Source organism: Nerophis lumbriciformis, linkage group LG13 (assembly GCF_033978685.3).
Source record: "Nerophis lumbriciformis linkage group LG13, RoL_Nlum_v2.1, whole genome shotgun sequence".
In the NCBI taxonomy this organism is placed as follows: domain Eukaryota; kingdom Metazoa; phylum Chordata; class Actinopteri; order Syngnathiformes; family Syngnathidae; genus Nerophis; species Nerophis lumbriciformis.
This window is the reverse complement of record NC_084560.2, coordinates 1095001-1110813: the sequence shown is the minus strand read 5'-3', so window position 1 is coordinate 1110813 and position 15813 is coordinate 1095001. Positions and strand designations below refer to the sequence as shown.

General features: G+C 43.5%; 1 protein-coding gene across 3 annotated transcripts in view; it reads left to right on the top strand.

The window, feature by feature from the left end:
- The window catches only part of abca12 (ATP-binding cassette, sub-family A (ABC1), member 12), a 170432-nt gene that overhangs the window by 100525 nt on the left and 54094 nt on the right, over positions 1–15813 (top strand). For all 3 annotated transcript variants that reach the window (XM_061971824.2, XM_061971822.2, XM_061971823.2), the window contains exons 38-41: positions 2278–2511; positions 6783–6936; positions 7903–8149; positions 14446–14526. In XM_061971824.2, the coding sequence (XP_061827808.2) occupies positions 2278–2511; positions 6783–6936; positions 7903–8149; positions 14446–14526 (716 nt within the window). The remainder of the gene's footprint in view (positions 1–2277; positions 2512–6782; positions 6937–7902; positions 8150–14445; positions 14527–15813) is intronic.

Here is a 15813-nt window from a genome sequence, read left to right as displayed (position 1 = left end):
CAAGACACACTTTTAACTGGAACTTAGAGGATATAATTACTTGCACGGCCTATTGTAATCATGTATATACTAAACATTTCTTAATCACTTCATCCTTCATTATCTTAATAATATCCCAATACAATACATCCCAACAGTACCATGGAATACAAGCTCAGTCATCAAACCACGTCAAGGCACCTTTTAAACCAACCATACACTTCAGGCTTCAAAATAAAAGTGGTCTGCATCACATCTGGTCCATCTACACTAACAAAATGAAAAAAGGAATTCTACTACGACCATACTTTGTCAACGATGTTTTGTGATGTAATCTGTGATATTCCTACCTCAATAAATGTTAGTATGTCAGTACATACATATATATATATATATATATATATATATATATATATATATATATATATATATATATATATATATATATATATATATATATATATATATATATATATATATAAGGACTGCAATAACTAATCGATTAAATCGATTAAAATCGATTATAAAAATAGTTGGCGATTAATTTAGTCATCGATTCGTTGGCTGTATGCTATGCGCATGCGCAGAGGCTACTTTTTTGTATTTATTAATTTTTTTAAAATGCATTTAAAAAAATTTTTTTTTATAAACCTTTATTTATAAACATTTACAAACAGCTGAGAAACAATAATCAAAATAAGTATGGTGCCTGTTTTTTTTCCAATAAAATACTGAAAAATATAGAAATATAGTTGGTCTCTTTTATATGATTATTAATCGATTAATCGAAGTAATAATCGACAGATTAATCGATTATTAAATTAGTTGTTAGTTGCAGCCCTAATATATATATATATATATATATATATATATATATATATATATATATATATATATATACTGTATCTGTCAGGCTGAAATATTGTGTAGTTTATTTTATAACATGTTCTGGTTAATAGTCCTCAATTGTTGACTGTTGATTAGGTTGAATGTTGCAGTTTGTTAGGGCTGTGAATCGTTGGGCACCCCACGATTCGATTCTTGGGGGGTAACGATTCGATTCAAAACGATTCTTGATTCAAAATCAATACTTTTGAATAACATTGGGTGCCAGTTCTATGATTAACTACATTCTAATAATAATGATAATAATAATAATAACATATTTTATTTGTAAAAGCACTTTACATTGAGCAAACAACCTCAAAGTGCTACCGTGCATTTAAAAACATAAATACATAAATTTAGAAGAAGGCTTTTTTTAAAAGAAGGGTTTTTAAGCCTTTTCTTAAAAGCATCCACAGTCTGTGGTGCCCTCAGGTGGTCAGGGAGAGCGTTCCACAGACTGGGAGCGGCGGAGCAGGAATTCCTCCATTCCTCCATAAAATACATGAAAAGCTGTGATACGTCGCTCTATTACTGAAAAGAAAACTGGTTTTGTTGAATAAAATGTTACTCAAACATTTAACAAAGTCAAACACAAATAAGGCAACAAGAGAAGTATCCAACGCTTCCCTTTGTAAAATAAACTTGTACAGCAGATATAGATCATCTACATCAACTATATGATGTGGCTGGACAGGACCGAATTAAAAAAAATAAAAAAATAAAATATATATATACATTTTATTTACATTTATTTGAGATTTTTTCAATCGAGTGAGAATTGTGACAAATATGAATTGAGATTCATTCTAAAACCGATTTTTTTTGTCTGACACTCCTTCAGTTTAATAATAAATAGAGCAAGTTATGTCATGCACGTATGAACGTGTACAACATGTAATGTACAGACTTCCAGAAGTCTTTATTCAGGCAGAAATATCACAGATTACATTAGCAAACATGGTTGACAATCAAAGCATGATTGGAACCATTTTCATATTTTGTGATATCCATGCGTGGAACTGCTATGTAAACACAGAAGTGTAGCTCCGCCCCTCTGAATGCAAGTGCTCCTACAGCAGGAATTGACATTCTGCCAGGGCCACACTGCAGGTCATTTGTGTGTATTGTCATTAAAAGTGTGTTTATTTACTGTAAGTCTGTTTTGTGTTGAGCTCTTTCAAAAAAGATGTCAATATAGCAAAGTCCTAGTTTGAAAAAGTGACACGTATATGACAGAGTTATTACTAATTAGGACTAAGTCCACTTTAAACAATGCGATGACACGTTTGACAGCCCTAACGTAAACAAGGTGATGTCATTCATATTTGTATGGATCACCTGTCACCTGTCCACGGACTTTCATCTGAAGCATCTTGCACAAGAACCTTATTCTGACTTCAACCACTCCAGGTCCAGACACACCAGTCGGAGCGCTTTGACGAGGCCGAAATGAAGGCCTTTGTCCAGGTGCACGTACCTGAGGCCCGACTGAAGGAGGCTCAGGGCAGTGACCTGGTCTACACCCTGCCCCCCTTCACCTCCTCCAACGCCTCCTCCTACCGCGCCCTCCTGACCGCGCTGGACGCCAACCTAAACGACTTGCAGCTGGAAGGCTACGGCATCTCTGACACCACCCTGGAGGAGGTAGGTGTCACCCATGAGGATGTTCCGCTACCTCTCCAAAGGTGTGCATGACCGTGTTCTTACTGAGGTGTTGGTATCTTTTCAAAGGTGTGCATGACCGTGTTCTTACTGAGGTGTTGGTACCTCTCCAAAGGTGTGCATAACCATGTTCTTACTGATGTGTTGGTACCTCTCCAAAGGTGTGCAAAACCGTGTTCTTACTGAGGTGTTGGTACCTCTCCAAAGGTGTGCATGACCGTGTTCTTACTGAGGTGTTGGTACCTCTCCAAAGGTGTGCAAGACCGTGTTCTTACTGAGGTGTTGGTACCTCTCCAAAGGTGTGCAAGACCGTGTTCTTACTGAGGTGTTGGTACCTCTCCAAAGGTATGCATGACCGTGTTCTTACTGAGGTGTTGGTACCTCTCCAAAGGTGTGCATGACCGTGTTGTTACTAAGGTGTTGGTACCTCTCCAAAGGTGTGCATGACCGTGTTCTTACTGAGGTGTTGGTACCTCTCCAAAGGTGTGCAAGACCGTGTTCTTACTGAGGTGTTGGTACCTCTCCAAAGGTGTGCATGACCGTGTTCTTGCTGAGGTGTTGGTACCTCTCCAAAGGTGTGCATGACCGTGTTCTTACTGAGGTGTTGGTACCTCTCCAAAGGTGTGCCTGACCGTGTTTGTACTGAGGTTTTGGTACCTCTCCAAAGGTGTGCATGACCGTGTTCTTGCTGAGGTGTTGGTACCTCTTCAAAGGTGTGCATGACCGTGTTTTTACTGAGGTGTTTGTACCTCTCCAAAGGTGTGCATGACCATGTTCTTACTGATAAGTTGGTACCTCTCCAAAGGTGTGCATGACCGTGTTCTTACTGAGGTGTTGGTACCTCTCCAAAGGTGTGCATGATCGTGTTCTTACTGAGGTGTTGGTACCTCTCCAAAGGTGTGCATGACCGTGTTCTTGCTGAGGTGTTGGTACCTCTCCAAAGGTGTGCATGACCGTGTTCTTACTGAGGTGTTGGTACCTCTCCAAAGGTATGCATGACCGTGTTCTTACTGAGGTGTTGGTACCTCTCCAAAGGTGTGCATGACCGTGTTCTTACTGAGGTGTTGGTACCTCTCCAAAGGTGTGCATGACCGTGTTCTTACTGAGGTGTTGGTACCTCTCCAAAGGCTGACCGTGTTTTTACTGAGGTTTTGGTACCTCTCCAAAGGTGTACATGACCGTGTTCTTACTGAGGTGTTGGTACCTCTCCAAAGGTGTGCATAACCATGTTCTTACTGATAAGTTGGTACCTCTCCAAAGGTGTGCATGACCATGTTCTTACTGATGTGTTGGTACCTCTCCAAAGGTGTGCATGACCGTGTTCTTACTGAGGTGTTGGTACCTCTCCAAAGGTGTGCATGACCGTGTTCTTACTGAGGTGTTGGTACCTCTCCAAAGGTGTGCATGACCGTGTTCTTACTGAGGTGTTGGTACCTCTCCAAAGGTGTGCATGACCGTGTTCTTACTGAGGTGTTGGTACCTCTCCAAAGGTGTACATGACCGTGTTCTTACTGAGGTGTTGGTACCTCTCCAAAGGTGTACATGACCGTGTTCTTACTGAGGTGTTGGTACCTCTCCAAAGGTGTGCATGACCGTGTTCTTACTGAGGTGTTGGTACCTCTCCAAAGGTGTACATGACCGTGTTCTTACTGAGGTGTTGGTACCTCTCCAAAGGTGTGCATGACCATGTTCTTACTGATGTGTTGGTACCTCTCCAAAGGTGTGCAAGACCGTGTTCTTACTGAGGTGTTGGTACCTCTCCAAAGGTGTGCATGACCGTGTTCATACTGATGTGTTGGTACCTTTCCAAAGGTGTGCATGACCGTGTTCTTACTGAGGTGTTGGTACCTCTCCAAAGGTGTGCATGACCGTGTTTTTACTGAGGTGTTGGTACCTCTCCAAAGGTGTGCATGACCATGTTCTTACTGATAAGTTGGTACCTCTCCAAAGGTGTGCATGACCGTGTTCTTACTGAGGTGTTGGTACCTCTCCAAAGGTGTGCATGACCGTGTTCTTACTGAGGTGTTGGTACCTTTCCAAAGGTGTGCATGACCGTGTTTTTACTGAGGTTTTTGTACCTCTCCAAAGGTGTGCATGACCATGTTCTTACTGATAAGGTGGTACCTCTCCAAAGGTGTGCATGACCGTGTTCTTACTGAGGTGTTGGTACCTCTCCAAAGGTGTGCAAGACCGTGTTCTTACTGAGGTGTTGGTACCTCTCCAAAGGTATGCATGACCGTGTTCTTACTGAGGTGTTGGTACCTCTCCAAAGGTGTGCATGACCGTGTTGTTACTAAGGTGTTGGTACCTCTCCAAAGGTGTGCATGACCGTGTTCTTACTGAGGTGTTGGTACCTCTCCAAAGGTGTGCAAGACCGTGTTCTTACTGAGGTGTTGGTACCTCTCCAAAGGTGTGCATGACCGTGTTCTTGCTGAGGTGTTGGTACCTCTCCAAAGGTGTGCATGACCGTGTTCTTACTGAGGTGTTGGTACCTCTCCAAAGGTGTGCCTGACCGTGTTTGTACTGAGGTTTTGGTACCTCTCCAAAGGTGTGCATGACCGTGTTCTTGCTGAGGTGTTGGTACCTCTCCAAAGGTGTGCATGACCGTGTTTTTACTGAGGTGTTTGTACCTCTCCAAAGGTGTGCATGACCATGTTCTTACTGATAAGTTGGTACCTCTCCAAAGGGGTGCATGACCGTGTTCTTACTGAGGTGTTGGTACCTCTCCAAAGGTGTGCATGATCGTGTTCTTACTGAGGTGTTGGTACCTCTCCAAAGGTGTGCATGACCGTGTTCTTGCTGAGGTGTTGGTACCTCTCCAAAGGTGTGCATGACCGTGTTCTTACTGAGGTGTTGGTACCTCTCCAAAGGTATGCATGACCGTGTTCTTACTGAGGTGTTGGTACCTCTCCAAAGGTGTGCATGACCGTGTTGTTACTAAGGTGTTGGTACCTCTCCAAAGGTGTGCCTGACAGTGTTGTTACTAAGGTGTTGGTACCTCTCCAAAGGTGTGCATGACCGTGTTCTTACTGAGGTGTTGGTATCTCTCCAAAGGTGTGCATGACCATGTTCTTACTGATAAGTTGGTACCTCTCCAAAGGTGTGCATGACCGTGTTCTTACTGAGGTGTTGGTACCTCTCCAAAGGTGTGCATGACCGTGTTCTTACTGAGGTGTTGGTACCTCTCCAAAGGTGTGCATGACCGTGTTCTTACTGAGGTGTTGGTACCTCTCCAAAGGTGTGCAAGACCGTGTTCTTACTGAGGTGTTGGTACCTCTCCAAAGGTATGCATGACCGTGTTCTTACTGAGGTGTTGGTACCTCTCCAAAGGTGTGCATGACCGTGTTGTTACTAAGGTGTTGGTACGTCTCCAAAGGTGTGCCTGACAGTGTTGTTACTAAGGTGTTGGTACCTCTCCAAAGGTGTGCATGACCGTGTTCTTACTGAGGTGTTGGTATCTCTCCAAAGGTGTGCATGACCATGTTCTTACTGATGTGTTGGTACCTCTCCAAAGGTGTGCATGACCGTGTTCTTACTGAGTTGTTGGTACCTCTCCAAAGGTGTGCATGACCGTGTTCTTACTGAGGTGTTGGTACCTCTCCAAAGGTGTGCATGACCGTGTTCTTACTGAGGTGTTGGTACCTTTTCAAAGGTGTGCATGACTGTGTTCTTACTGAGGTGTTGGTACCTCTCCAAAGGTGTGCATGACCGTGTTCTTACTGAGGTGTTGGTACCTCTCCAAAGGCTGACCGTGTTTTTACTGAGGTTTTGGTACCTCTCCAAAGGTGTGCATGACCGTGTTCTTACTGAGGTGTTGGTACCTCTCCAAAGGTGTGCATGACCATGTTCTTACTGATAAGTTGGTACCTCTCCAAAGGTGTGCATGACCGTGTTCTTACTGAGGTGTTGGTACCTCTCCAAAGGTGTGCATGACCGTGTTCTTACTGAGGTGTTGGTACCTCTCCAAAGGTGTGCATGACCGTGTTCTTACTGAGTTGTTGGTACCTCTCCAAAGGTGTGCATGACCGTGTTCTTACTGAGGTGTTGGTACCTCTCCAAAGGTGTGCATGACCGTGTTCTTACTGAGGTGTTGGTACCTTTTCAAAGGTGTGCATGACTGTGTTCTTACTGAGGTGTTGGTACCTTTTCAAAGGAGTGCATGACCGTGTTCTTATTGAGGTGTTGGTACCTCTCCAAAGGTGTGCATGACCGTGTTCTTACTGGTGTGTTGATGTTTGCTCCACACCCTGTAGGTCTTCCTCCAGTTGACTGACGAAAAGGAACCAAACAAAGACTTGCCGGAGGACAGACCCTTTTCTGTTTCAGAGACCGTGTCGGACTCGGACTCCATAAATAGCTTCCCCGCAGATCAAAGTGAAGGCATCATCAGTTATTGTGACAAAATGAGTAAGTTCCATCATCATGTGTCTTGTATAAAAGACTACTCTATTTTCCGACTATAAGGTGCACTTAAAATCCTTTCATTTTCTCAAAACTGGACAGTGCGCCTTATGACCCGGTGCACCTAATGTACATATTCATTCTCCTTTTGCTTAACGACCCCGAAGCTATTGTATTTGGTGCATGGTGTAATGATAAGTGTGACCAGTAGATGGCAGTCACACATACGAGATACGTGTAGACTGCAGTATGACTCAAGTAAACAACACCAAAATGTTAAATGTTCCATTGAAAATATAGAACATTACACACGGTGCTCAAAAATCTATCAAAATGTTTTAGTACGACTTTGGTAAGCTATGAAGCCACACCGCATGATGGATCGTACTGTGCTTCAACATATATATATATATATATATAAACATGTTTTAATTTTTTATTACAGTAGTACTTCAACGTACAAGCTTAGTTTGGTTTGTGACGGCGCTCTTAACTGGAAACACTTGTATCTCAAGTCAAAGTCTCCCATGCCTTTGAAACAACACATTGGAACCTCCACTTACAAACTTCATCGGTTCTTGAACAGGGTTTGTAAATGGAAAAGTTCTTACAGTGGAGCAAATGTCTGTAAATATGAATAATTGGTTCCAGCCTTGACAAAAGTCAGTATTTTATCAAAGGTGTGTACACGTTGGGCTGTACAGTACTGTATATCAACAAACATGACAAGGAGGTGATGGATCTCCTTGGTGTCCTCACAAACAACCAGAAATCACAAAAACCCTTAACTTTAACAACCGTATCGCTCCAATAATAAACATTGAGGAAGTCAAATCCACATGCATCAACAACGGCAAGGAGGGGATGACCAAACAGGAAGGAGCAGACTTAAGAGGCAAAACTTCCCCCCATAAAGTGCAGATCCCCTTTAAACTGGGAACTGCAACTTCATACTTGGGTGTTGTTTTCTAGACCTGACCAGTTCCACCAAAGCACAAGGGATGTGCTTGGCCTGGCAGCAGATCAAAGCCGTACTGATCAAGAGGTTCCACCACAGCCGCAGAGACTACAAGGGTCTGGTCTCCCAGATCCTGCTCCCGGTCTTGTTTGTGGTGTTCGCCATGGGCCTGGGGTCCATCAAGAGCGACCTGAGGCACTATCCCAAGATGGACCTCAGCCCTGCTCTCTACAACCTGGGACCCAGCTACTCCTTCTTCAGGTCAGTCTTCTCAGGCACACACGCCTTTTTTAGGTGGAGAGGGTCCACCCAGGTCCTTAGAACCCAAACTCTTTTGGAGCTCAGGGGCCGCAAAATAAAGATTGTGGTCTTCATTCAAGCACAAAATGAACATGAACCAATAATCCTCTTCAAGTTGCTTGGAAGTTCTGAGGAAAAAATTAGTCCAGTTTTAAAAAGACAATGAACTTGGACTTGGTCTCAGGTGGTCTACAAAGTCTTAAGTCACAGCCTGTCTGAGATTGAACAAGATAATATTCAGTACATTGAAACTTTTTAAGAACAACGTGATTGATGTAGCTTACCACCACCACCTTGTGAATGTATCTTACCACCACCACCACCATGTGTAAATGTAGCTTACCACCACCACCACCATGTGTAAATATAGCTTACCACCACCACCACCATGTGTAAATGTAGCTTACCACCACCACCACCACGACCATGTGTGAATGTAGCTTACCACCACCATCACCATGTGTGAATGTAGCTTACCACCACCATGTGTAAATGTAGCTTACCACCACCACCACGGCCATGTGTGAATGTAGCTTACCACCACCACCACCACCATGTGTGAATGTAGCTTACCACCACCACCACCATGTGTGAATGTAGCTTACCACCACCATGTGTGAATGTAGCTTACCACCACCACCGTGTGAATGTAGCTTACCACCACCACCACCACCATGTGTGAATGTAGCTTACCACCACCACCACCATGTGTGAATGTAGCTTACCACCACCACCACCACCATGTGTGAATGTAGCTTACCACCACCACCACGACCATGTGTGAATGTAGCTTACCACCACCACCACCATGTGTGAATGTGGCTTACCACCACCACCACCACCACCATGTGTAAATGTAGCTTACCACCACCACCACCACCATGTGTGAATGTAGCTTACCACCACCACCACCACCATGTGTGAATGTAGCTTACCACCACCACGACCATGTGTAAATGTAGCTTACCACCACCACCATGTTTGAATGTAGCTTACCACCACCACCACCACCATGTGTGAATGTAGCTTACCACCACCACTACCACCATTTGTGAATGTAGCTTACCACCACCACCACCATGTGTGAATGTAGCTTACCACCACCACCACCACCATGTGTGAATGTAGCTTACCACCACCACCAGCATTTGTGAATGTAGCTTACCACCACCACCACCACCATGTGTGAATGTAGCTTACCACCACCACCACCACCAGCATTTGTGAATGTAGCTTACCACCACCACCATGTGTGAATGTAGCTTACCACCACCATGTGTGAATGTAGCTTACCACCACCACCACAATGTGTGAATGTAGCTTACCACCACCACCACCACCATGTGTGAATGTAGCATACCACCACCACCATGTGTGAATCTACCTTACCACCACCACCACCATGTGTGAATGTAGCTTACTACCACCACCACCACCACCATGTGTGAATGTAGCTTACCACCACCACCAGCATTTGTGAATGCAGCTTACCACCACCACCACCACCATGTGTGAATGTAGCTTAACACCACCACCACCACCACCACCATGTGTAAATGTAGCTTACCACCACCACCACTACCATGTGTGAATGTAGCTTACCACCACCACCACCATGTGTAAATGTAACTTACCACCACCACCACCATGTGTAAATGTAGCTTATCACCACCACCACTATGTGTGAATGTAGCTTACCACCACCACCACCATGTGTAAATGTAGCTTACCACCACCACCACCATGTGTAAATGTAGCTTATCACCACCACCACCACCATGTGTAAATGTAGCTTATCACCACCACCACCATGTGTGAATGTAGCTTACCACCACCACCACTATGTGTGAATGAAGCTTACCACCACCACCTCCACCATGTGTGAATGTAGCTTACCACCACCACCATGTGTGAACCTACCTTACCACCACCACCACCATGTGTGAATGTAGCTTACTACCACCACCACCACCACCATGTGTGAATGTAGCTTACCACCACCACCAGCATTTGTGACTGTAGCTTACCACCACCACCACCACCATGTGTGAATGTAGCTTAACACCACCACCACCACCATGTGTAAATGTAGCTTACCACCACCACCACCATGTGTGAATGTAGCTTACCACCACCACCACCATGTGTAAATGTAGCTTACCACCACCACCACCACCACCATGTGTAAATGTAGCTTATCATCACCACCACCACCATGTGTGAATGTAGCTTACCACCACCACCACCATGTGTAAATGTAGCTTACCACCACCACCACCACCACCATGTGTAAATGTAGCTTATCACCACCACCACCATGTGTGAATGTAGCTTACCACCACCACCACCACCATGTGTAAATGTAGCTTATCACCACCACCACCATGTGTGAATGTAGCTTACCACCACCACCACTATGTGTGAATGTAGCTTACCACCACCACCACCACCATGTGTGAATGTAGCTTACCACCACCACCATGTGTGAATCTACCTCACCACCACCACCACCATGTGTGAATGTAGCTTACTACCACCACCACCACCACCATGTGTGAATGTAGCTTACCACCACCACCAGCATTTGTGAATGTAGCTTACCACCACCACCACCACCATGTGTGAATGTAGCTTAACACCACCACCACCACCATGTGTAAATGTAGCTCACCACCACCACCACCACCATGTGTGAATGTAGCTTACCACCACCACCACCATGTGTGAATGTAGCTTAACACCACCACCACCACCATGTGTAAATGTAGCTTACCACCACCACCACCATGTGTGAATGTAGCTTACCACCACCACCACCATGTGTAAATGTAGCTTACCACCACCACCACCACCACCATGTGTAAATGTAGCTTATCATCACCACCACCACCATGTGTGAATGTAGCTTACCACCACCACCACCATGTGTAAATGTAGCTTACCACCACCACCACCACCACCATGTGTAAATGTAGCTTATCACCACCACCACCATGTGTGAATGTAGCTTACCACCACCACCACCACCATGTGTAAATGTAGCTTATCACCACCACCACCATGTGTGAATGTAGCTTACCACCACCACCACTATGTGTGAATGTAGCTTACCACCACCACCACCACCATGTGTGAATGTAGCTTACCACCACCACCATGTGTGAATCTACCTCACCACCACCACCACCATGTGTGAATGTAGCTTACTACCACCACCACCACCACCATGTGTGAATGTAGCTTACCACCACCACCAGCATTTGTGAATGTAGCTTACCACCACCGCCACCACCATGTGTGAATGTAGCTTAACACCACCACCACCACCATGTGTAAATGTAGCTTACCACCACCACCACCACCATGTGTGAATGTAGCTTACCACCACCACTAGGACCGCGTGAATGATGTGAAGCGCTTTGAGCGTCTGCAAAAGTGTGATATGAATTATTGCGACTGAAGGAGTACACTGCAAAAAATCAGTATTCAAAAAGAAAAAAAGACAAAAATGAGGGTATTTTATTTGAACTAAGCAAAATGATCTGCCAATAGAACAAGAACATTTGGCTTGTCAAGACTTTCCAAAACAAGTCAAATGAGCAAACCTCAATGAACCCCAAAATATCTTAAAATAAGTATATTCTCACTAATAACAAGTGCACTTTTCTTGGTAGAAAAAAAAGAAGAGACCTTTTTGTTGAAAAATATTGTTAAATGAAGTAAATGCTAGTGCCATTATCTTGACATCATGATATGCTCTCGGCATTACATTTCTTGAAACCAGCAAACTTATACTAAAAACTAATGGACTTAATGGAAAGGCAACAAGGCAACCGCTTGTTACTCTCGGGGTCTACTAGCCGCTCAGGCAAATCATATTGTCTAAAAATGCATTTTTCCATGGATAACATGACATCATCGCACCAAGTGCGTGCTCTTTCAGTCAATTAGTGCGCATATATACTGTACCTGTACATATATCCTTTTTTTTTATTGTAATTTTGAAGAATTCATCTGAATGTGCATGAACTATTTCTGTTCAAAATTGTTAGAAATGTCACATGTCAAATGTTTAAATTTGAGCTGTCAGTTTACTGTACTGTGCCAACTGTACTACTATATGAGTACATCTTTTCTATTGTTTCATTGAAAATAAAACAGCAAAGTCCATTTGGCTGTCATTGTTTTAATTATGAGACACAATTGTGTCAAAGTTATGATTTTTTTTCATGCTAGAAGTAAGAAATTATTACTTTAAAAAAAGTAATTTTATACTTGTGAGTAGGGATGTCCGATAATGGCTTTTTGCCGATATCCGATATTCCGATATTGTCCAACTCTTTAATTACCGATACTGATATCAACCAATACTGATGTATACAGTGGTGGAATTAACACATTATTATGCCTAATTTGGACAACCAGGTATGGTGAAGATAAGGTGCTTTTTTTAAATTAATAAAATAAGATAAATGGGGGCCGACGGCTCATTTGCAATTGTTTTGTTGTGGTTTGAGATGATTTGTCGTATATTGTTCATGCAGCTGTAGCTCAATTTAATGTTGTTCTTGTTGAATACTTTTCTTAGGGTGTTGTCTTTGGGAAAGTGCTTGTCAATCAGATTGAGGAATTTGTGTCCAATGTTCGTTGAGACGTTTTTGCTGTATGGGGGGTTGTACCAGATGATGTCGTTTCGTTTTCTGTTCTTTTTTGGCTGGTTTCCTGGCGTGGGTTCATAGGTGAGGGTGAAATTGTATCCGCTTTCATCAAGGGCTTTTTGGTACGGGGGGGTTGCTTGGTCAAATTCAGCTTTGCTAGATGACAGCATCGATAGCCTTTTATTGATTCCGGTAGGTATTCTTTTCGTGGTGGTGGGTGGGTGGTTGCTGTCATGGTGCACGTATTGGAGTGTTGTGTTGGGTTTCGTGAATGGTTGGTAGCTATATATATATATATATATATATATATATATATATATATATATATATATGTCCTTACGTAACATCACCAGAATGATTGACAATTAGAAGGACCAATAGTCAACATGATCCACCCAGAAATAAATAAAACAAATGGCTTATCGATAAGCCATTTAAAAAAAAAAATGTTTTAATATTTATTTATATGTATCATTATTCTCCTACTCACCTTTCCAGTAGAGGCCTCTCCCCTCTCACTTTCTGTGCTCCTCTGCCCTGACTCCTACAGGTCAATAGGGGTTGTGGAGTGATTATTATTATTATCTACAGATGATAGTCATACGTGAATGAGCTCAGCTCCTGTTCTCCTCCATGTGTAAAGTGAGAAACACAGCTGATGCTCCAGAAGGAAGTAACCCCAAAGATAGCAAATGGTAAAAAAGAGTGCACATTTAACTTTATAAATAACCAGGACCTTCATGATGCATTTCAGGCTAACTAGCTAACTAAGTAGCAGCGTTGTTTTAGAGCGGTAATGTAACTTTTTGTCAAACACAGACCTGGTGTAAAATGGAGCTAATAGATTTTAATACAAGCAGTGATAAATACTTACTTTCTTGAAAAAGTTTCTTATGTCCATTTTGCATTCGTTCACGTTCTTGTTCTGCAGTGCTGTGTGCTTAATGTGCTTCGTACACCTGAAGGACCGCAAGCAAGGTCGCAGAGAAAATGCGGACTGGATTTTGAGTGATGTTGGCATTTTCTATATGAACAAGTGGAATGGATTGGATACTGACGCACGAAAGGGGCTCTCTACCTTACGCTATGAAGTGAGGGGAAACTGAGTGAATAATGACAGGTTATATGATTATTTATTTAAACTCATATTCGGGCCACTTTATAATGAATATGTCGGCATGTATTTGTAAAAAAAAAAAAAAATTATTTTTTTTTAACACCAAATTATTTAGGGGGGCTTAAGAATATTTTAGGGCCTAGCAACGCCAATGACAAGCTGTAATATCTTACTGAGATCATTTAGGAGCAAAACACTTAAAACAAGTAAAACACTCTAAAATAAAACCTGCTTAGTGAGGAGAATGATCTTATCAGACAGACAATAAGCAAATATCAGCCTTATTTGACATATTTCATCTTACTTACATTTCACTTTTTGCAGTGCATCCATTACTAGCTGCAGTGTGCTCAAACAACCACCAGGTGGCATCTGTGAGCAGATAATACTCGATCATCTCTTTCTCGGGGCAAAAGGGAACCCAGACCTACTGTACACGTAGCTGATAATGAGTGATGTTTGTTCTGTTCTGGACTTGACAGTCAGCATGATGAGCAGTCGGCACAGCTGGTGGACAAGATGATGTCATTCCCTGGGATGGACAACAGCTGCCTTGATGACACGTACGTAACCACCTACCTTATTTCCTCATTCTCATTCTCATTCTCATTCTCATTCTCATTCTTATTCTTCCCCTGCCTCCGCTTTGATTTCCCTCCCGACTGGAGCAGCTCTCTCCTCTTTTTCCCTGCTGCTCGGCGCTACGTGTGTGTGAGTGAACACCTCATTTGTATTCCATAAACACCTCGCCTTTATTTCCCCTCGCCGGCTCTGAATCACTGCTGAGACCACTGAAGTAGACCTGGGAACGGTTTTACACAGCCTGGAACCACTGAAGTAGACCTGGGAGAGGTTTTACACAGCCTGGAAGGAGATGGAATGTTTTCCTTCAAACGCTAGGAAATATATTCCTTTCTTTATCAGCGTACTTTGTGTCAAACACCACCATGTGCATCTTGCCACACACCATGTTGGCATAGTGGGAATGTAGCTTACCACCACTATCACCATGTGTGAATGTAGCTTACCACCACTACCACCATGTGCATGTTGCCACACACCATGTTGGCATAGTGGGAATGTAGCTTACCACCACTATCACCATGTGTGAATGTAGCTTACCACCACTACCACCATGTGCATGTTGCCACACACCATGTTGGCATAGTGGGTGCCAATGACTCACTCTTACAGGTACCGACTCTCACTACTGACTACAATTGTGTGACATGTTTAGCACCTGGGGACATATTTGAATCTTCACTTTCACTTCTGCTGAGAGCAGTAACACACATTTAGCTGCGCACACCAGAGTGTTTGCAGCTGACTTGCTTATTTGGTGGCTCACACTGGAGTGTTTGCAGCTGACACGCTTATTTGGTGGCCCACACTGGAGTGTTTGCAGCTGACGCACTTATTTGGTAGCCCACACTGGAGTGTTTGCAGCTGACACGCTTATTTGGTGGCCCACACTGGAGTGTTTGCAGCTGACACGCTTATTTGGTGGCCCACACTGGAGTGTTTGCAGCTGACTCGCTTATTTGGTGGCCCACACTAGAGTGTTTGCAGCTGCCGTGCTTGGCTCTTTCCGCCTCTTGGACATCTTCATCCTCTCCAGTCTTGTCAAGTCCTCATCCTCTCCAGTCTTGTCAAGTCCTCATCCTCTCCAGTCTTGTCAAGTCCTCATCCTCTCCAGTCTTGTCAAGTCCTCATCCTCTCCAGTCTTGTCAAGTCCTCACCCTCTCCAGTCTTGTCAAGTCCTCATCCTCTCCAGTCTTGTCAAGTCCTCACCCTCTCCAGTCTTGTCAAGTCATCATCCTCTCCAGTCTTGTCAAGTCCTCACCCTCTCC